Here is a 23568-nt window from a genome sequence, read left to right on the forward strand (position 1 = left end):
AATGAAGAATTTGGCTTGAATGTATCAAGCAGGCTTATAAGAAGACGACTTAATGAAATTGATTTATATGGGCGCGTCAGCAGAAAAAAACCACTACTGTCGCAGAAAAATATTAAAGCACGATTGTCATTTGCAAATGCCCATACATGCAAAGGTGTAGATTTCTGGAAAAGAATCTTGTTTTCTGATGAGACAAAAATTAATTTGATTGGACCTGATGGGAAGACATTTGTTCATCGAGAAAAAAACCAAGCATACAATCCCCGGTACACTACAAAGACGGTAAAACACGGTGGAGGTAACTTGAAAGTTTGGGGATCGTTTTCTTGGCGTGGAGTCGGACCATTAGTAAGAATAACCGGTAATATGGATAAGTTTTCTTATCTGGAAATACTAAGGAATACAATGGAGCCATATGCCTTTGAGTTCATGCCGCTAAACTGGATATTTATGCAGGATAACGACCCAAAACATACAGCCAAAGTGGTGAAAGATTGGTTTTTCAAAGAAAAAATTGCAGTTCTTGATTGGCCGGCACAAAGCCCTGACCTTAATCCCATAGAAAATTTATGGAACGATGTTAAGGCTAAAGTTGGGCAAAAAAAATTTAAGAACTGCAATGAATTTTGGGAAGGAATACAAGAAGCGTGGAACTCTATTCCTTTGGAGAAATGCCAAAGGTTGGTAGAAAGTTTGCCTCGTAGGTGTGATGCAGTTTTTAAAAGTAAAGGCTATTCTACAAAGTACTAGGCAGGTAAATAATTGTACAAACTAAGTTAACTCATTTTTAAATACGACGTTCTTTTTTGTTGCAGATCAAGAAAAGTGTGCTATTTGGGTGTCCCGATCAAAATGAGACAACTCAATATTTTATGGACTGAATACTTTTGTTTGCACTGAATTGTGATTTTTTTTATGTTTTCTTGTTAATATTAAAATGAAACAAAAAACCCATGCAAAAATTACGTTTTCACTATGCTTACACATAAAAATATTAGCTTTTTATATCATTCTTGGAAAGTGCGCTATTTCTCTGTCCATAGCTGTATACGTGATCGTTTTATGACGATAGAACTGAATTCTTCAATGTGACCCCTTAAACCAACCAATAAATTCGTCGCATAAAATGAGACATTGAAGCAACATCCACATGCTTCGAGTGTGCCACACAAGCGTCCAAAAAAGTACTGAGTTTATTTCAATTAGGTTCACGCCTTAATACAATATAACTATTATTTAATTCAGCCATTCACAAATGTCACCACCGAAAAATATAAGGCACGCGTCCAAACATACGTACGTTACTTACATATATATACACAAATGATACGTAAAGAGATCGGCTGTGTCTTAGTTAGTTCTACTAGTACTTTCATCAAAGCTATTCATTAAAAAAATTCTGCATACTTAGTCTTTTATTGGAAATTAATTTCCAAAATCTCCACTTACATACCTACATATACATATGTATGTATATTTTCTCGGTAGGTTTCAATAAAATAATAAAATGATAACGGATTAGATGAAACGTAAATTTACATTTGTGAAAAGAATTATAATTTAATCGGACGAAATGGTCAAATAACGATATTTACTATATCTGCTTCTTTGATTTGGAATATGAGATCTATGCACATCTAACTAATGCATATTTCTGAAAAAAACAAATAAAAAATAATTTCGCAATTTATGTGAATTTGAAAATTTAAAAATCCCCGGTACGGTATGAACCGACATAAATACAAAGACAATATATCAAATACATACACATATGCAAATGTTATCAATTGACCACTTGTTGCTCTCCTACGCTTAAACCTTGAGCGAGTTAAAAAAATGAAATCTTGCAATATCCTTAACAAAGGGTAACTTCAGTAATTATCTTATATACAAATAAATATGTATATATAAGTATACCCATGTACATGACTGATTTTTCACATATACATACTTACGCATCTCGCAGCTATAAGCGTATTTCTTCCATGAAAGCCATCATCATAAAACACCTTTGATTGAAAAAACCATTCATTTTTGCAACTGAGTTACCAAGTACTATTATATACTATGTAATTTCCTGTAAAATATCGCTTTCGTCGTCGAGTGCACGTGTGATTTTACCAACCTTTATAGGTATCCATACATTTAAAGAAATTACTGGCGTATTTTGTCAATTTACTAAACCAAATTTAACACGTGGGTGCAAAATTATAAAATATCTGATAGTAATTGATTTTAAGATTATTTGGTTTGTCCACGGCGGTCAAGCATATTGAAAGCGAGAAGCAAATAAATATACAAATATACATAATATGTATATAGATGTATTGGTTCCAAATATAAAAGTATCACATATAATTCGACTTTGGAAACATAGTCGAAATTATGCGCTACTCTAATTTTGAAGAGCGCTAACCGTAACTTAGCGTATGTATGAATACGCGCTCAAGCTTGAAACCCTTTTTTACCCTCGCATTGGAGAAAATTTTAAAAGTATTGAAGTACATATGGATACGCACATAGATACATCCACATGCAAATATTAAACCATATAAACATACATACATTTGTATATCTGCGGGCGTATACCAGCAGATGTTGCACACCATAATATTTTTCTGACGCCAAACTGTCAGATACCGAATATCCAAAAACGTATTGAACCACCACAATTTAGAAGAAATATTTTTTTATTTATACATATGTATATATGTATATTGGCTGAATAGAAAGCGCGGGTGCCAGTGAAGTATATATGGAACTCGTGCAAGACAATAGAGAATCGTCAATGCTGCCGACCGGTTGCTGTCTGGATACACTCGTACATTTACCAAACAAAAACTTGGCCGCACCTCAGAGAGTCTACTCAGTTAGTGTAAAGCAGTCGCGCGGGTATATTCTTGCTGCTTCTAACAGTTCAGGAGCGCTAACAAAAAGTGGAACTGTTAGTGAATAACTACGCAAAGACTTCGAAGTAAATATCGTTTCAGTATTTAAATGCTTTTATTGAAAATAATGTGAAAGTAACTAAACAATTTCCTTAAAGAAAGTGGAGTGAAACAAAATTTACTTAAAATTCTTAACAAGAAACATAAAAAAAGTTCACGAATAATTTGCGAAATGGCTAAAGAAGTTCCTGCAAAAGGCAGCATCTTAGGAAGTAAGTAGATGAATTAAAAATTCGGCGTCAAATAAACCGTTAAACACTCATGCCGGAAATTTCATAAATATAAAATACTCCATTGCCATAGTGTTTGTTAGAATGAAAGTGGCTCGTCAATGTGACCTTCTTGTATTTTAATGTTACACACAATAATTATGAGCGGAAAGGAGAATAAAGTTATACATTCAGATTTTGACCTTAAGACTGATAAAAGGTCGTTGGTAGAAGCAATGGACTTCCATGCTTCAAATCGCAGGTGTCCACATACATATATGTATATAAACAAACATACTATAGAGTGTGCATGCACATAAATGTGTTTAGGGCATTTTTATCTTTACTGTTATTATTATTTATTTTGAAAAATTGCTATGTGTCACAATACGCAATCTCAGGATGTGACGTGAGGATTGGCTTCAAACACATGGTATGAGATCACAAATGGATACATACTGATGTGCCCAATATTTTTACATGCACTGACATACATACTTACTATTGTACATTTAAATTTTGCCAAAAATATATATTTATATATTCACACATCTTATGATACTCGTATCATGGGCAAGGTCATTTAAATGTCAGTTTTTAATAATAAATATGATTACTTTACCCTGACACTAATATTGAGGTGTAAATAATTAGCAATTAAACTTTATTGAAGATACTGTTAATGTACGAAAAGGAAAAGAGAATTTGTAATTTAATAATACAATAATATTAATGCACTGTAGCTACAAAACTGCGGTTTAGCCATGTAAAGATAAACCCTCTCTAAGGGTTTTATTTGCAGTTGAGATTTATGACGACATTTGTGAGAAACGGATTTACCATAAATAAGTATATGTACATAAATTCTTGATGTTGTAGCGATTGTTTCTTAATAAAACGCACCAATGACTGTGTTATCAGTAAACGTGTTATGCCGTTCAATGAAGCTCATTGTTTTCTTATTAATTATTACGTATAATTGGGTAAATAAAAACAGTAAAGTCCGATAAGATGATTAATTAAATAAAAAATTAATGCAGGTATATAAAAATACTACACATTATTATTCTGTTTGGCACCAAAAACATTTAACTATAGCTTTTTTAATGTAAAACTTTTTTCTTATCCGAATCTTTTGAAAAAAAAAACAGATATACCAATTCAAGAAACTTTATTAAGTGTTTTCTTTGAAATAAATGCTTAAATAATTTTTATGGTTGCTTTTTTGTCAATAGTTTTCAGACATTAACATTCATAGACATTAACTAGATGTGCTGTATTTAAGTTGTATGTGTTCTTTTTAACATAAATATTTAAATCATGTTCATAAATATATACATATATAGACAAGACACGCGCCATTTATTATACCCTGAACAGTGTCAAGAAGTCGATATCGGCGTCTCCAAACAAACCGAACGATTAAAATCATGTGCTTGCATGGAGTTTTTTGTATTTGTGAGGGGTATTATTGCTTCAGTTCAGCTGAATTTTACGTTTTTTGGTTTTTTTTTTATAACCTAATCGCTCATTCTCACATGAATTAGTTGATCGACAATTAACAACAACAATACAATAATTGTTAAGCCACCACATCGTTATGGCGCATCCACTTGCACATAAATGTGAAATTCCATATGAAACCAAGTGATTTGGTATTTTTAAAATCGTAATAAGTCATGAAATCATAATTACCTAATATTAATGACAAATGCTTAGCCTGTGAGTTTGGTCTGTTGGCGGAAATATTAAGGATTAAAATCATTCTCGTATATATGTATGTATATACATATTATTTATATGTGTGTATATTTCAGCATAATTATTATATAAGTTTGACACATCTAAACATTGACATTAGTATGTACTTATATACCATATGTATATTCCACATATGATACTTAAGAGGCTTAAACGTGTAAATACTTGTATGTACATACATACTCAGCTTAATTGTTTATTTGCAGAATGCTTCCCTGCCCGTTACATACTAGCGGTGCTTGGATCTTGCGGTATGGCCATCATTTACGGCCTAAAAGTAAACCTCAGTGTTGCAATGGTAGCAATGTTAAATCATACCGCCATTGAGGCAGGACATAGTGTTGCTGGTGAAGTTCATAATATGAGCTTTAGTTCTACGCCACAAGTAGAAGTATGTGAAAAGCCTGGTAATGGAAATGTAACCAAACAAGAGGTAAATATGAACATGCCATATCGCTTTATATACACATACTATGTATAGCTGGTCGATTTTACTATAAATTCGCGTATGCGAGAAATGCTCTACGGATCATTCTGAACAATTTTTCCTATCGGAAATAATTTGAACGAAATATTACAAAAATTGTGTTCGTTTCCGGTCATTGGAAAGTTTTCATGTCCGCTTGAAGGAATTGGTTTTGTATGCAAATATCAATGAAATCGTTGTGTTCATGCAATTTGTCCAGTTATGGGAGGTGTCTGACTGTACGGATTACTGCATACATACATATATAGAATTCATAAATATGACATTAGGTGTGAATCATAATTGGTATTTTAGATATAAGTATACGAGAATATTAACTAATCTTCTTTTTATGTACATATGTATAAAATGTGACAAAAAGGATCCCGGAAATTGCACTTTAAATTCCACTAGTAAATGATATTTAAAAAAATGTATTTTGCAAACTAGGTAGGACTATCCTTAACTACAATGCCAAAAGTGAGGGAACTGTCCACCAGTGTGCTTACAGCAGCTGTCGTTACACCTCAGTAGTGCATTGCGTCTTTTATAATGGTTAAAAGTATCGAACAAAGATTTGTCCCAAAGTTTTTTATTTTTACCAAATTTCATACGGTGCTTACGTATTCAAAAACATAAGCCTACGAATGGAATGAGGCCTTCAAAGATGGTCGAGAGATCGTTGAAAAGAGCTCGACATCTCTCGCGAGTTCGTTCGAACGATTTTGGTTACTTTGAAGGGGACAAAATAAATATTGATGAATCATTAAATATTTTGCGTTTTATTCACAATTTCCGGGTACTTTTTTGGCACAACGTCTATAGTATAAAATTCCTAATACATAATTAGAAGTAATGGCCTAAATGTATTAATTTATTTTAGGAAGGACCATTTGTGTGGAGTTCAAGTATACAAGGAACATTATTGAGCTGCTACTTCTGGGGTTATTTGGTGTCGCAAATACCAAGTGCACGGGTAGCAGAAAAGTTTTCTGCTAAATGGGTTATGCTCTTTTCAGTAGGGATTAATGTAGTTGCCACCTTGCTCACACCGGTTATGACAAAAGCACACTATGCCGGTTTAATTGTAATGCGTGTTCTGGAGGGCATTGGTGGTGGGGCAACTTTCCCAGCTATGCACTGCATGATTGCTGCTTGGGCCCCACCCAATGAACGATCGGTTATGTCGACAATAATATATGTGGGAACTTCTTTTGGTACGGCTATTTCCATACTTTTAGCTGGTGTTTTGTCGGCACGATGGGGCTGGGAATCGGTATTTTACTGGATGGGTGGCTTAAGTGCAATCTGGATGACCTTATGGATATTGCTCATACAAGATAACCCAAATAAACAACGATTCATCAGTCCAGAAGAGCGTCAAATGATAACTTCACAGTTAGGAACCGAAAATACCGCATCAAACGAGGAGCATCCACCAGTTCCGTGGAAGAAAGTATTGACATCAATACCGTTTTGGGCCATTTTAATTGCTCATTGCTGCAGTAATTGGGGATGGTATATGTTTCTCATCGAAATACCATTCTACATGAAACAAGTTCTGAAATTCGATGTATCGAGTAATGCTCAGTTCAGCGCACTGCCTTACTTTCCAATGCTAATTTTAAGCATCTTATTGGGTAAAACTCTGGACACATTGAAAGCCAAAGGTAATTAAAAATCGTATGTTATACAAATGCAAAAGAAAAAATTATTATAATGATGCGCGATTGCGTTCGTTGTGTGTTGTAGTCTTCATTCTACATTGCGCAATCCATTAAGAGATGTAATTCTTTTTCAGGGAAAATTACTACCACTACTGCCCGCAAAACTGCCACAAGTATATGTACAATCATACCCGGTATTTGCCTTTTGGCATTGTGCAACATCGGTTGTAAGCACACAGCAGCTGTTATCATCATGACAATTGGAATCATTGGCATGGGTGGCATGTTTTCTGGATTCCTTTCTAATCACATTGATATTGCTCCAAACTACGCTGGTACACTGGTTGCAATTACCAACACTGCTGCAACAATTCCCGGCATCATAGTTCCAATATTTGTCGGTTTTATTACAACGAATAACGTAAGTTTGCATCTAATTCAAAGCAGAACATATTTGAAATTTTTATTTTATAGCAAACAATTGGGGCTTGGCGTATAATTTTCTACGTAACTATAGTCCTTTTCGCTATCGAGTTCTTGGTATTTGTAATATTTGGCTCAGGCGAGGAACAATCTTGGAATAAGATCGTGAAAAAAGAAGGAAAGGACGAATCGACACCATTGAAGGCTCAACCAGTAAAGGACAATGTCTAAAAAATTTCAGCACCCAAAAATGCAATGAGCTTATGTTATCTTAGTTGTTGTTAATTTTTACATTTATTAAACATTAGTTGTATGCATATGCGTAAATTTAAATACAATAACCAATAACTTCATTAATTTCATATATGACGTACTATATAAGTGTACACATGCACATAGACAAAAATGTGTAAAAAGAAGTATTGAAATTCCTCAGTGTCATTTTTTTTAATTTATAAAATTGTATGTGTTAAACAAAATGGACACTAAACAGTCATATACCACGTATATATGTATTGTAAATATAAAAAATGTTACATACTTATATATGTATATTTTTCTGACCCCAAACTTGTATTTTTTCAAAATAAGATAGGCTTCTATTAAGTTAGTGAAATTAAATATAGTACGTGCACGACAACCATAAAATAATTAAAGCTGTGGCATTTCTATCAAATAGAATGTACATAAGTATACACATTTTCAAACATAACTTATTCATTAAATCTGGTATTCACAAAGATATTACGCATTTTTTTCCTGGAAGGTATACATTTTATCCTGCGTTATCCTTAAAATCTTTTAGAATGCGAATGGTGTTTTACTTAAAAAGGGCGTAACTGACTTGAATAAATAATATTTTGCTAGAGCCCAATGATATACATTCTTCCTATAGAAAACACGTATGTATGTACATATTTATGTACATGTAACACGTAGCAAACACCCCAAAACTCGACATAATATTGAACATTATACAAATACACTAAAAAAATAATAAAATAAAATAGTTTGAACGGTAGTAAGACGGATTGAAACTTGTTGGGCCTGAATATTAGGCAGAAGGAAGGTCAACTGGTTTGTGTTTTTATCTACCATTTTTCTTATTCGTGCTATATTATCGAAACAGAAACCAGTCGCATAGTTTTTGGAATATATCAATTATTTATATACTCGTAGTTTCGCGTAGGTATGTAGTTCAGCGTTACCGGAAACACATTTTATTTCAAAGATTTAATACTGCATGTAATCACTAGAGCAACTCCTACCAGCCGGATTGCTCTATATCTTCCGGATCCGTACTGGCTTTAAGTCCAACACGGGCTTGAAAGAATTAAATTTTCTACTGCAATTGCGCTAAAAAGCTCCATGTTATTATCCTCTACAGGTACTTCGCGCCACCACTTCAGTCGAGTGACGAACAAAGCTCCTGTACCGTACCGAGCAATTCAACTAGGAAACATTACCAGTTATTCGCCGTTGCAAGCAAGTTATGGACTACTGTTAAATCTCTGTTCAATCCGAGGAGATTTGATGTCAGGGATGAAATCGAATTCGATAGTCATGTACCTCTGACTCTAGAGAAAGCGCGAGCTAGTAAGCGACAATTTATATCCACCTTGCGACAGAGAGGAAAAACATTTGACACTACCAATCACATAACGCTACTAGAAGATATTGAACAATCCACGCTTCCTTCAGGGCGGGAAAGATGACGAGGGCAAAATTTTATGCTAAGAAAAATTAAATAGGGAGTTCCGCAGAGTGATATTTTCTCATACGCTCCTGAACACTATATATTTTCATTTCTCATTTCTTCATTGCAAGGAGCCTAAAATTCTATACTGTGAACATATTTAGTCTACGCCTAATAATATGGTCGCAGAATACATAAGGACGCATCTGAAGCAAATATAGACAAGATAGAACACCAGACTATCACAAGATGGCTCTTAACCCTGCTGTTAGGTTAAGGACCATTTGGTCCAATTTTTTTTCTCTTTGTAACATGCAAAACGGGGGAACCCCTCGCCTAGTTTTTATTTTACCAGAGTTGAGTAAATAATAAAATAATAATATTTAGCAAGTATTGAACCAAACTAAATATAAGGACTAAGATTAAATTGTTACTTTGTATGAAAACTGCAGTATGGACCAAATGGTCCTCTAACCTAAGATTCGTAAGTTTTTTTTAACCTAACAGCAGGGTTAATGTCTTTCGTCATGCATTTGGTTACTGACGCAATTTCGGGCATGACAATGTATTGAACGCCATTTACAGTGGAGCTATTAACATTTTATCGACTCCATCCCAATGAACTTCTTCTTTGGAGTTCACTCACCATCATCACATATAATGAGTTCGAGTTACAGCGTAAAACCCTTGGTCAATTTCGTTCCGAATACTGTAGCAGGTAAAACTCCTATTTATCTAGAATACCTTTATGTAACATATTAAAGGGCATACATATGTACATGTGTCCTCCATACGACTCTAACCACCTATGTGCATGCCCTGCCAAACCTACTATACGAGTACGTATTCCCTACAACAACAAGAACAATATACTGTTGAATAAAATTTCTTAACAAGATCATTTAAGCTAATGCAAAACAAAAAATGTAAATAAATTTATATTAATTTAATAATCGAATAAACTAACAAAAATGTTCGCTTAATGAGTATAAACACTAACATCTTCTAACCATTATTACATTATTTTTAACCTAACAATTTAAAATAATGAAATCAAAGCAAATGCTTCTAGTGTGCTGCTTGTTTACACATAAGTATGATTAAAACAGCTGATTTTTATTTGACAGTTGCTCATTTTGACTAGTAAAATTTTTACTTTTACTAATTGCTGTATTTAGTTCTTACACAATATTTTTGTTTTGATAATTGGTAGCTTAGAGTGTTCTTACTGTGGGTAGCAGTTAAGAAACAAACACATACATATGTATTTGATGCAATAGTCGAGTATGAACGGGAAACATTTTCTTACAAATAAACATCTTTAAAAATGTTACGAGTTAATAGCCTAGTTTACTTGCAAATGAGATTGAAAAGTCAACGATGGGTGCGTGTATGGAATAAAAACAGTCAATTAATAATACATTAGGATTAATTTTTGCAGGCATTCAAAGGAAAAAAAACGAATACTCAGCGAGCTCTAGAAAGTTTCGATGACTTTTATGGATCAGTTTTTGGTATTCGTTGGAAAAACATTAGAGCAGCGTTATTAACAGAGCATAAATATATAGCTGTAGTAAATAACTTTGGAGATGCAGATAAAACTTGCAATGGAATGGAATTAAACGGTAGGAAGCGTCATTTGATGAATATCAAATTAGGTACAATATATTTATTTTTTAGGGGCTTTAAATATAAAATCTCTAATAAAAGTAGTAGAAGACCGCCTTGGACGCAATAACAAGCTGTCGATAAATGGTTCAAATAATACGCTAGATGAAAACCTATTCAAAGTACTATGTCGACAAGAAGAACGTGAAAAACAGTCGTTATATCCTATGAGTTCAATGGCAGAAACATCCGTTCAGCTGCAGTACAGTGCAGGCAACACGACGGAATTTAAAAGTAATTCAGAAAATGGAGAGAATCAAAAATTTATAGAAAGTCTTGAAATGGCGATTGAAAATAATACTCAATTAGCCAATAGCCGATTAATAGATCCACAGTATGGGACAGGGGGCTTATATGAGTTTATGCCGGCAAACAAAATAAAAGGGATGGAAGATTGGATACCTGAATCAGATCATTATAAATACTATTCTACACATACTGATTTTCCTTTAAAATTTGAGTTGGAAACGGAGTTCTATTATCCAGATAATCTTAAATTATACACCTACGAGATAGGAAATTGTTCCGAATTCATTACGCCACAAAAATGTTTAACAGGTACACAAATGTTTACAACTAAGGCATTTTAAATCTAATTGTTCTTTCTAGGTGCACTCTCACATTATCTATTAGATGGTGCATCAGTGCTGCCACCATTATTTTTAGACATTAAAGAAGGTGATCGCGTATTGGACGCTTGTGCCGCACCAGGTGGAAAATCGCTCATAATGCTACAAACACTTTTCCCAGACACCTTGGTATGTAATGACATACAAGAATCGCGTCTCAACCGAATTCGTAAAGTAATGCAAGAGTACATATTTGACTATAAAGAGAAATGGGAAAATAAACGAATACTTTTCAATCAATGTGATGCAAAATATATGGATAATTATGAGAGCTTTGATAAGATTCTGGTAGATGTACCATGTACTACAGACCGCCATTCTGTGACCGTAAATGACAACAATATATTTAAATCGACTCGTATAAAAGAACGACTACGGATTCCTGAACTACAAGCTGACATCCTCGCGAATTGTTTACGACTACTAAAACCAGGTGGCAGTTTAATTTATTCAACATGTTCACTTTCACCTGTGCAGAACGATGGAGTTGTACATATGGCGCTACAGAAGGCTTTTAACGAAAATGGTATAACCGCTACAGTTAAAGATCTAAGTTACATAATTATGTTCTTCGAGGACATATTTAAATTCGAAAACAATAAGGTTCTAAAGTATGGACAAATGGTGCTCCCCTATTTGCCAGCTAACTATGGCCCAATGTATTTCTGTAAATTAATGAGAAATATGTAATTTGACAAAAATAGGATATATTTCTTGCATAAGTTAAGTTAATTATATTGTAATTTAAGTAAATTTATGTAAATTACAATTAGACCTTTTTCTTTTTCTTTGGTTTAATGGGCATGGGTCCGGGTATTTTAAAAACCGTACTGTAAGAAAGGAGTATTATGACATCAGATTTACTATAGGAAATGTTTAAAAATAATATTACGTAAATTTAAAAACAACTTACTGACAAGTGGTGCAAATCGGACTAAATTTGCAAAATACTGAAATAAGTAAAAAATGTAAATTTGTTATAAATAATAAATATATTAAGATATATATAACAAACTTACTGGATAAACACACCGAACAAACATAGCCAATATCAATCAGCTCTCGGTGACAAAAGCAAGCTGCTCTGTAGTCCACTTTTGTTGCAGGAGGGAGGACCAACTTCTGACGCATCTGTGGATCGGGCAAAAACACCCATAACAAATATTGTAATAACCCATCTAACTGTGTAAGGCGTAAATATTGACCGCCCGTGATATCGCAACCCTGTTGCAAAAGACTCATCGTTTTATCCATCGCGCAAACATCAATTGTAATACCTAGTTTCTGAGCCGTGAAAAAAACATTCATATACGTCATGTACTGAGAAGCACATTCATTACTGCCTGTCACAACTAGTATACGGGAGTGCATTTTTACACCTGCAGCGGCATTACGTTGAATCTAGAGCATAATATTACACGTTAAAATCTCTATTTAAATTATTAAGATCTGTCTTCTGCGAACTTACTCTAGAAATATAGCATAAAGCCATCGCCATGCTGCCTGCTAAAATACTTTCGCAAGGTGTATTCAATTTTGGCGAGTTAGTAATAATATGGCTTAAGCGTTGTTTTACAGTCTTCTCGACCAAACTGAATACTTCATACTGTCCATCAATCTGGCGAACATCCAACTGCTTTCCAGGCAAAGGATACAAGAAGTCACTGAAAAATATACGAATCTTTTTCAATTAAAATTTTTAACATATTCAGACTTTCATACGTGGCGTGATGATGACAGGAAAGAACAGCCAATTTATTTTGTGAACACTGCATCAGATGTGCATTACCAAAAGCAATAATGGCATCCACACATTGGGTAAGTAACTGGGCATTTTGGCGCACTATGCGTTGTGATGGATTGGTGTCTAGCACAATTACCAGCAAGCTAAATTTATTCGACTCTAAAAAACATATTATAAAAATAGGAGTAAACCAATAAGGAAGAAGACTCACCAACATCTTGTTGTTTATTCATTTTGGGATAGTTAAAAGCAGTAGATAAATAAGAAACCAACTAATGCTACCAAAACAATTGAGCTTGCAATGAAAAATAACTAAACGTACTTACCTAATCAAGGTATTAGTTTTTGTTGAACATACTCTATTTTGACAATCAGCTGAATTTCTAATGTTTAAAGTTATTCAGAAGCGAAAAGTTTATGATAAAATAGTTTATATTTTTATCAACCGATAAGTTAGAAAATACGCCTCCAAAATGTTGGTTCTTGTTCTCGGTGATCTTCATATCCCACATCGGTGTGCCAGTTTACCGGCGAAATTCAAAAAGTTATTAGTACCAGGACGTATTCACCATATACTTTGCACAGGCAATCTTTGCACAAAGGAAACGTACGATTACCTCAAGACATTGGCTAATGACGTACACATCGTTCGCGGAGAATTTGATGAAAATTTGAGTTACCCTGAGCAGAAGGTAGTTACAGTTGGACAGTTTCGAATTGGACTGTCGCATGGACATCAGGTTGTGCCCCGTGGCGACCCAGAAGCTCTAGCATTGATTCAGCGCCAATTAGATGTAGATATATTAATATCGGGTCATACATATAAATTTGAAGCTTATGAACATGGAAATAAATTCTATATCAACCCCGGATCGGCTACTGGTGCTTTTAACCCTCTAGACGTAAATGTAATACCATCTTTTGTACTTATGGATATTCAGAGTACGACTGTTGTGACATATGTATATCAACTTATTGGCGACGAAGTGAAAGTCGAGCGTATTGAATACAAAAAAATCTAATACGGCTGATATTGGATTGCCCCATAGCGAACACTCCCTTCAGATATGTTAAATACGGCCAATATTCACATCATTATACTTCTTATTTGTAAATGTATGTACACATGTACATTTATAAATTAAATTAATGTTATGAAAATATATACTCCCAAAAAAATGTATGTACATATGTATACCGATGTATTCATACAGTTTAAGGTTTATTCGCTAATACAAAATTTATCAAATTATTTTAAAAAATTGCAACAATGTTGAATAAATATTAAGATAGTTTTAACCTTTATACTGGAACATTCACTGCTTTGCAATAACAACAAACTTATAGGATTATTCAATAAATAATAAAAATATGTCTGCTCTGCTTTACCAAAAATTTAGCGCCCAAACCAATATTAGACCAATAAAATAATAATCTCGTGATTCTATATAAATTTATTTTTATTAATTTCGCATATCTTTACTTTTTAATTACCCTAGCTTTCAACATAAAAAAATTATATAATTTGCTTTGTAAACTGGTAGTAAATTGCTTTTATTTGCATTACTTATTGAATACTTGTATTAAGACATATTAATGAAATTTAGAAATTAATTCAAAATTGTCATTTTTAATATTGATGTGTGATAAATAAATAACACAACTATAAATATAAATTTAGTAGTATTAATTTTTTCTTTACAAATATAAACAGGCAATAAAAACTTTTTTGTTTGTTGCAATACGCCCAATTGGTACTAAACGACTGTAATCTTAAAAAGTTTATTTTGTATTTTTTTTAGTTTTTGATTAAAACCTGTGTGTTCAACACCGATGTTTCATAGTATAAATTACTTATATAAAAAGTGAATTGGAGTAGCAAAATGATTTTTTGTAAATATGTATGTTCAGTTTTATGTAAAGACTCCATTACATCTGCTTCGATGAATTTTTTTGGCGGTTTGAAGCCATCTTCGACATTAAATGAGTTTAACCAAGACTTTCCACGCAACTAGTTTTCAGTGATTGTCCCGAAATAGTGGTCTTGAACTGCTCCGGCAAAGCTAACTCAATCTGCATTAAGTACAATATAATGTTAATATTTTAATCTGTATTAAACTATACATCAAATATATACTTACATAATCACCACTGGCTTGGGGAAGCATAACATTCATTTCGGAAGACTTTGAGCTTACAATTTCCACACCGAGTGATTCATTAGATAAATACATTTGACAGCCATCGGTTTTATCAATTGATATAGTTGGTACGAAACCAAGAACCTATTAAAATTTTAGTGAATTTGTATAATCTACTTCGTAAATTATTAATGGCACTAACAATTACAAAATGGAGCTGAAACATAAATTGAACTTTGAAAAAAACTAACCTGCATTTGGACACTTTGACAATTTACGAATTCCACTGACGCGACAACTGAATCAAATAGTAAAGAACATTTTTTACATGAGTCTAATACAACGTTGTTAACTTTGCCCTTAACAGTTAAAGTTGAACCTTCACACTTATACACATATACCACATTGTTCATTTCAGCATTCTCTACTAACAAATTGCGATTGTTACGTTGATATTCCTACAACGAGATTTTAAATTGTTATTTTCAAAATTTGTTTAAATGTATCATAAGTTATAATATTTTAATATCCTTACAATTAACCATTTTTTTCCATCACGTGTGAATACTGGCTCTTTTGCAACAGCGGCAGTAGTAGATGAACCACTAGAAGATGAACCAAACTGAGTAGGTGTCTTGAATGGAGCTGGACCAGTGCGCAACGTTGGATTCTTATGAGTTTGCATGTCAGCAGTGACCTTCTTTAAATCTATGAAGAAAAAAGTCGATGTGAGATGATATCCAAAGTTTTATAATTAAAGAAAAGTTACTTTTCGTGATGCCCTCGCCTTGATTAATTTCGGCAAATAGAGCACTGCGATCATCTGCACCACCGTCATCTAATGACATTGCACCAATATCGAATGTTGGCGGTGGTGGTGGTGGTGGGCAAGCACCAATTGGTGGTGGTGGTGGCACAGAACCCCCAACTGGTGCTGCAGCTTTACCAGACCATACTAGACCAGTGGTATGATACTGCTTAATGTATGATTGCAATTCAGTTAATGTCTGGATCCATGCTCTTGCCCACTCTACGTGAGTTGTATCTTTATCTCTCCACTCTTTCAACACACGATTTGTATAAAATTGACCGGCATCATTCATTTCTTTTACATGTGGTCCAGGTGTAGGTGACTATTAATTAAGATAATATAAACAACTAAGCATTAGCGTAGTATAATCTAATTTTCTCTTACCACGCAGACCCATCCTAAAGCTGGAATACTCTCACTAATAGCCGATAAATGGTTAAAAAATGCAGATCCTCGATTCTTCTCACGATAATCTTGGATAGCGCTAATTTGCACAGAAGTGGGCTTCAGCAACTCCATTTGCTTCTCTTGGTTAGGTTGAGAACATTGACTGGCCAACGTAACATATTGCGATTGAGCACTGAAAATAACACCATATATGTATGTATATAAAAAATGTACACTCCGATTTGGCTAAATTACAAATTAAAGAAGTACGACTTACTCAAATGCTAATTTTACCAACTGCGCATGTTTTGCAACATCGCCACCGATTTTCTCAGAAAGAGCTAAATATTGATTCAGCGGACCACTGATAATATCCTGGAAGCCTAGTACACTCATTTCGGGCGGCGGCTTTAACTGCGAATATTGCTCTCCTTCGGAGACTAGTAGAGGCGTGGACACTTGATAATCTTCAAGCACTGTTGGTATATTTTCAAGGCTGTCCTCTCCCTTTTGTTGTTGGTGCTCCTGTTGTTCTCTGAGTTTTTGACTGCACTGGCTATTACTCGTATTCAAACTGCTGCTGTGTCGTTCGTTTATTTGATTTAATGAATGTTCCAATTTTTTTATTCGGTTATTTAGGCTTTCCGTCTGTAGCGGCAATTGTTCAGTAGGCGACGCTGTGGGTAATTCGGTACTCTCTAAGTTGAAACTTTCTCGCTTTTTCGTTCGAACTGCATCAATTGTGCGATTAGCAACTTCTAGCTCACGTGCTGAGATCGAACGTTCCAAACGCTCAACCAACTGCTCTAAACGATTAACTAAATTCTCAAGATTTTCAGCAACGGATGGTTTTAAGTCTGGATCACAATCTGCATAGTATTTTAAAATCGAATATCAATAAAGCAGATTTCCTACTTGTATAGAAAGCAATACTAAATAAATATAAAGTTTTTATAAATAAATATATAAGATATGCCAGGAACAGTTTGCAAAAATAACTCAATATGCCCACTTATAAACACTAAATATGTAAACAGACGACACTGTAAAGTGCAAAAGTTGGAATAAATATCAGTAGATATATGTATATTAAGCAATCGTTATATGAAAACGTGACTCATTCTGCATTGGCAGTCGGCTATCTTTCCTCAAATTCTTTTGCACGATTGTTTATGGTATAATAGTATGTACTTAATTTTGTACATAAACTTTCCGCTGTTCTTATTGCGATCGAACACTCGTACATATATGTATGTACATGTGTATTTGCATACATACGTATACATATATTTATGTATAATGTAGATTAAGTTGTGTGCAAAATTATTACCAACACATTTTAAATGAGAAAATTAATTTCCAAATATTCAGCACTATTATTTTCCGTATAGAGTAAAAATTCTGTTCCGTAATTTTATTAACATAAAGAGAGCGTGTATTTCACACAGACTGTTTAATTTCACTTTCCTACCCGGATTGTTGCAAGTTCTCGTGTCGTTGATGATCAAAGTTCGACCGCAACATTCGCTCAATGTTTGACCCATTCGAATACTACCAATCTTCTACTACTACTACTCAAGAATTCAATGCCTATATGCACATATTTATGTGCTAAGAATATCAATTTTACGGTATCAGAATTGAACAAACAGTCACAACGGTGAGATCAACGCTGCCGCTGTGGACATGGTTTTTGCGGTTGTGGTCAGCATAGCCAATGGCAGCAGCAATTATTCTGATTTTGTCCCTTGTTTGCAACTATTTCATCACCACTAAATAGCCAACACTATATAAATGAATCACGACCCTTACTTAGCTCATAATTATTTGCTTACCATTTGAATCACCGTAAAGCAAAAGTTAAGACTCCTAAGCTCTTAAGTTTCCATCATTTTTATACTCTTGAACCATGTTGTACGGAGTAAAAAACTTAAACTAAAAGTAATTAAGTTATGTAACATATATTGAGTGATCATAATAAGGCGGATTGATTTCCGCCTGATTATATGCATTAATCTAAACTTAAATTTGAAAAAGGGGTCAATGGGAAGAGACATGTTACTTTTAAATATCTTAAAATCTATCGCTTTAATGTAATAACCAACAAATATTTCAAAATCAAAACTTTCTAAGAACATTGCCTTTTATAATAACAGTGTATAAATTGCAACTGAATAATAAAACTCCCACCCGTCTATATGGTTTATAATACAGTTTTTTTAATATCTCCCAATTTGGCTGCGCACGAACTTAGCTCTTCCATACTCATTAGTTATTAAATTGGTAACTGAATGAATTCTCATTCGCACAATAGTGACAAAATTGATAAGATAAGATACATAAAGCCATAAAGCACGAATGAATAATAACATTAGTTTGAAAACTATGGTTTATACACGTACGTGTACAGACATGGGGAAAATCTTCTCTTAAGGGTTTACATGGGTTTCACGGCTTAAAAAATTGTTTTAGTTTCTTTAATTCTATAACATCTCTAGAATATTGTCTTAAATTCTCAAATTGATCCGCGTAATATTGAAAAGTAGAGCGCTCCAGGTGAGCTGCATATATAGCCACTTAAAACTTTAAATGCTTTTTATCGAAACTGAGTTTTCAAAGTCGAGTGTTAAGATTTTTCGGATCTTAGTGAAATTTGACACATTTACTTATATTAAGAATATTAGCGAATATTTTTTCTCTAAAAAAAATGGAAATAAGAAATACATGAATAAAGGACAGCAATGGAAGAAAGAAAGTTGAATTCTACTGAATATTTCACAAAAACATATCGCGTTTGCAATCATTTATTATACTGAAATATCTTTATGTGTTCAATATATAATATTTAAAAACAAAAATATCCACAACGTACCGAAATCTGAAAACATGATGTGCGCTATAACTTTTGAAGGAAAAAACAAATATTTTTTAATTACTTATACCATTATTAAAATTCTGAATTCAAATTTCACTTTTTTTTAGATCTCAGTGTGGTGAAAAAAAATTTCGGCCTTTAACAATGAGACTCAAAAGACACCATGTTCTAGACCTCCTCACTATTTCTTCACTCGACGAAACCTTTAATCGTATTTTTTAATAAATAAGCACTATTATGAAAGCCAATAAACTAAAATATTCAAAATAATATTGAAAACTTTCGGGTTTTTCACATACATTCCTTACATACATATGTACATACAAATCAGGATAATTAAAAATTAGTAAAAATATTAATATTAGATGATCCACTAATAAATCTCAAATGTTAGGGAAAATAATAATATATATTAGATAGTTATAGTAATAAGGAATAGTTAACTGCTGGTTTAGGAATAAGCCTATTTGGTTAGTATGTCACAAATTCACATCCCCACGAAATAAAGATATCGATTGGTACCATATCTTAAGTCAAGTATTAAGAAGAAAGGAAACAAAAGAAATTTATGGGTTAATGAAGGGAAATAAAGGTGCGAGCGAAACTAACACACGAGGTAGAGAATGGAAATATTTATATTGTTACAAAGAATAGTTATGACCCATGCAATACGATAATATATTTTAATTAGTATTACACAAATTATGTTTTACTTATTTACTAAAAAGTAGTCACCTCTAACGCTTCCACTTATTCTGTTAATCGCATCCCCAGTTATATTTGTTGCAAACGGGGTAAAGCGTACGTTATGCTCTACAGCTGCATGTGCTGCACGCAATAGGTCTGTATACAGACGCTGCCGCCTCAATTCAAGCTCATCGCGACCCACAGGCGTAACAGGTGGCTCAATGCAGCCACTACAAATTTTAAGTTTTTTAAATCATGATTCATGAAAAGTGTTTGTATGGATATCTTGTAATTGAAGATAAATTATTGTAAGTAAATATGTATTAACTAAGCATGATAGCAAATTTCAATTCTGTCGAAATTTAATTAAAAAGTAATTCATAACTTGTATATTAAATAAATTTTCAAACGAAATAACTTATTTACATTTGTGGAATTGAGATCTATGCAATTATCACAAAACAAAACGTTGCAACAATAAAATATTTTTCTTAAATGGTAGTGAAAATAGCAAGTATCTATTTTTTGACGTATAAATATGAAAATTTTGAGTATACTAAATTATTTTCCTTCTTCGATTGTTTTTTAATATAATAGTTCATATTGAATAACTAATAATATTTGTGTATGTATTTTTAAATCGGTCGTCGAAACAATTAACTAAGCGTATATTTTTATTTACATATTCTTGACCATTGAATTATGAACGACAGACATTTATTGGAATGGTATGACCTCTCTTCTGTAAATAAATTTTTCAGATAACTGTGCGAAATTCTTTTATTAAAAGCATATTAAATAGTGATATAATAAAACTGTGTTTGTAAGTCTTATTGCGGATTTACAATTTTAAGAAAAAAATAATTTCAACAATTCTAATGCTGTAGGCCAATCAACTTTTGATTGAGCCTTTCACTGAGAAATATTAACTTCAGTTGTTGAAGTAAGCAAATGTTTTGTCTTAGTTTGGTAAATAAATTAATAAAACTTATAATTTTCACCTTCGTTCACAATTCATTGGCCACATATTAAAAATTACTTGTTTTAAATTATAATCTTTTGAACATTACATTTCATTAATCCTTTCATCATTGAACCATTCGGGAAGCCCATGAGCATATGCCACTAATTCCGGAATGTCAGTTTGCTCAATATAGGGCGCACACATACTTTCGCGTTTTGGCGGTGGCAGTGAATCAGAAAAAACATCGTCATCATCCACAGTTGATGAAACGGGTTCGTGCGGGGATTGAGGAACAGGATCCGGTTCTATTATTTCAGCTTGTGTACTGATATTAACCTTCTTCTTTATAGATGTGTGTATCGAATTGTGGCGTGAGAGACAACTTTTTACCGGTGTGGTGCCTGCTGTAGTTTCGTCATTACTTTTTAAAACAGTTGTTTCTATGTCGTCCAACTTTCCGCAATTTTCAGTTATTATTTCGTTTCTAATTGTTGTACAACTATAATCAGTTTTCGTTGTCTGATTCAATTTAGTTCCTACATCGTTTTGGTCATTCTCAACTGCGAATACAAGTGGCGGTCATTAAAAAAGAAATCCATTAGCATGGATAAAAAAACACATGGTGAAAACTACAATCCAATTTAAACAATTTATATACTTCATAGTACACAAAAAATATTACTTTTACAGTCTGTTATCATATTTTGTTAAATTACAAGATGTTTTAACCTTTTGTGTAGGGCATCACTTCGCACTGAGAGAAGGGTATTTATTTGATCCTGTTTTTGCGCTTATAGAATATATAATTCTATTTTCCAACAGAACGTAATCAGACAGGAATTTAGGAGCATATACATACATACATACATATGCATAATAAAGTGTGTTTAATTTATTATTTTTCCCATATTTCACCTAAAAAAAGTGTTTCTTCGGGGAAGACATACTTTTTATGAAGTATTCTTCTTTTTTCTTTCAGAACAACATTATAATGCAATCATAAGAATAGGTAATAGTACATATTATTTGCTTTGCTTAGATATTTTTCTTCATTCTTGAGGTTTTTGTGCGCAACATAAAATTAATACAATATTTCCGTTGTATTAGATTATCTGGCCATTAACAAGTTTTCTTTAAAGTGATCTGGTATAAATTGAGATATACACACTCTAAATACATATGGATATGTAAGTATATAATTTAAGTTCCTCAAGCGGATCAGCAAAATAACAATAATAATAAAAAAATGTACCATTTTTGTTCCGCAGCTGCGTATTAGATGCAATATCTGCTGTTTCGGATTTTGTTGTACCAGCTATCGCCATGCCATCACATATCCTTTTATCTGCTGTGGAATTTTCAACTAGATATTCGGGTTCTTTTCCATTTAGAGAAAGTGAATGGTTTTCGGTTTCAAAGTCATTCGCTTTACCCTTCTCGATTTTTATCGTTGGAATTATTCGCTTCTGATCCTCGACGCTTTCCCCTTCCGCATTTTGATTTTGGATTAACGCATCAACTTTTTTATTTTTTACTTTTTTTGGTAAATTCGAATTTTTCGAACTAGCACGACAACAGGAAAACATTTCTCTTGAATACAAATTATTCAAAATTAATTTTTCCAAATAATTAGGATGCACCACTCACTCTAAATATAATACATATAAAATATACATATGTATATAAATTTTGGGGTATAATTTATTATTTTATATGTAGTTTTATTTTTAACATCGCGACAGAGTTCATTTAAATTTTTTAAGAGTTAAGATTTCTTAATATTAGTCAGATTTTAAAGTTTCTTAATAAGACTAAATGGTCTACATATTTGTGTGTATTTATGGGGACGTGATTAGCACCAAAGAAATATTAAAAATATTCCTCATATTTAATATTGTTTTATTCTAAAAACAAGCATACTAGCGCCAACGCCTATAAAATAACACATACACATAAGTGTAGCTATTAATCAGCTGACAGGAAATTAATTAGGTCAAGCTATTCCGGGCTCTTAACATTGGAACCAATAATGAAATTATTTAATACATCATGATTGCCTTGGAATGGTTGTTGGACTTTTTTAAACTCAAAATGAAGAATAACACAGTTCTTACAAAAATATCGAATTTTGTTTACTGTTGATTGAACATTTTATATAGACACACATATGTACAAATGATTTTGACACAAAATTATAAGGAAAATAGGCTTATAAATGTGAACTATTGCAATCTCTTTAAGTATATTTTTGAGGTGAATTAGTTGGATTTAATGCACCGGCACTTTAAAGCACTCCTCGACAAAAGATTAACATCATAATCATCATTTTTGTCGCTTCAAATTTTTTCTTAGCCAATAAATAAAAACATATATTAAACTTAGTTCGATGACTTCTAGCATACTCCTAATGTAATTAATTTTTATAAACAACACATCCGACAAAATTGCTTTTAAATTTCGTGAAAACAATACTCAATACTTTCTACCACAAT

At 32.9% G+C, this 23568-nt stretch overlaps 5 protein-coding genes across 10 annotated transcripts; 3 read left to right on the forward strand and 2 right to left on the reverse strand.

The window, feature by feature from the left end:
• Positions 1–2870: 2870 nt before the first annotated feature.
• LOC105229325 (sialin) lies at positions 2871–8216 on the forward strand. The gene is made up of 5 exons (XM_011209525.3): positions 2871–3160; positions 5125–5351; positions 6268–7054; positions 7186–7472; positions 7526–8216. The coding sequence occupies exons 1-5, from the start codon at positions 3121–3123 to the stop codon at positions 7703–7705; spliced, it is 1521 nt and encodes a 506-aa protein (XP_011207827.1). The 5' UTR covers positions 2871–3120; the 3' UTR covers positions 7706–8216.
• Positions 8217–10314: 2098 nt separating this feature from the next.
• LOC105229328 (5-methylcytosine rRNA methyltransferase nsun-4) lies at positions 10315–12241 on the forward strand. Its single transcript, XM_011209527.4, has 4 exons — positions 10315–10554; positions 10612–10795; positions 10851–11396; positions 11448–12241. The coding sequence occupies exons 1-4, from the start codon at positions 10498–10500 to the stop codon at positions 12155–12157; spliced, it is 1497 nt and encodes a 498-aa protein (XP_011207829.1). The 5' UTR covers positions 10315–10497; the 3' UTR covers positions 12158–12241.
• LOC105229327 (general transcription factor IIH subunit 3) lies at positions 12155–13529 on the reverse strand. Of its 2 annotated transcripts, none has more exons than XM_011209526.4 (6): positions 13423–13529; positions 13190–13370; positions 12936–13131; positions 12487–12868; positions 12381–12417; positions 12155–12297 (listed from the first exon to the last, which is right to left on the reverse strand). In XM_011209526.4, the coding sequence occupies exons 1-6, from the start codon at positions 13442–13444 to the stop codon at positions 12237–12239; spliced, it is 879 nt and encodes a 292-aa protein (XP_011207828.1). In that variant the 5' UTR covers positions 13445–13529; the 3' UTR covers positions 12155–12236. The 2 variants fall into 2 exon arrangements, with proteins under 2 accessions (XP_011207828.1, XP_029407464.1); XM_029551604.2 differs by having other exon boundaries at positions 13427–13506.
• Positions 13530–13580: 51 nt separating this feature from the next.
• LOC105229329 (vacuolar protein sorting-associated protein 29) lies at positions 13581–14887 on the forward strand. Its single transcript, XM_011209528.4, has one exon. It carries the CDS (start codon positions 13685–13687, stop codon positions 14231–14233), a length of 549 nt encoding a protein of 182 aa, XP_011207830.2. The 5' UTR covers positions 13581–13684; the 3' UTR covers positions 14234–14887.
• LOC105229330 (adenylyl cyclase-associated protein 1) lies at positions 14736–23568 on the reverse strand. 5 transcript variants are annotated; one of them, XM_049462139.1, is made up of 10 exons: positions 22329–23568; positions 21183–21636; positions 20161–20342; positions 16828–17419; positions 16548–16743; positions 16122–16485; positions 15888–16060; positions 15604–15810; positions 15353–15496; positions 14736–15284 (listed from the first exon to the last, which is right to left on the reverse strand). In XM_049462139.1, exons 1-10 carry the CDS (start codon positions 22660–22662, stop codon positions 15201–15203), a joined length of 2730 nt encoding a protein of 909 aa, XP_049318096.1. In that variant the 5' UTR covers positions 22663–23568; the 3' UTR covers positions 14736–15200. The 5 variants fall into 5 exon arrangements, with proteins under 5 accessions (XP_049318096.1, XP_049318097.1, XP_049318098.1 ...); XM_049462140.1 differs by lacking the exons at positions 20161–20342; positions 21183–21636 and having other exon boundaries at positions 22329–23562; XM_049462141.1 differs by lacking the exons at positions 20161–20342; positions 21183–21636; positions 22329–23568 and adding an exon at positions 18201–18224.

This window comes from Bactrocera dorsalis, unplaced genomic scaffold (assembly GCF_023373825.1).
Source record: "Bactrocera dorsalis isolate Fly_Bdor unplaced genomic scaffold, ASM2337382v1 BdCtg307, whole genome shotgun sequence".
NCBI lineage: Eukaryota > Metazoa > Arthropoda > Insecta > Diptera > Tephritidae > Bactrocera > Bactrocera dorsalis.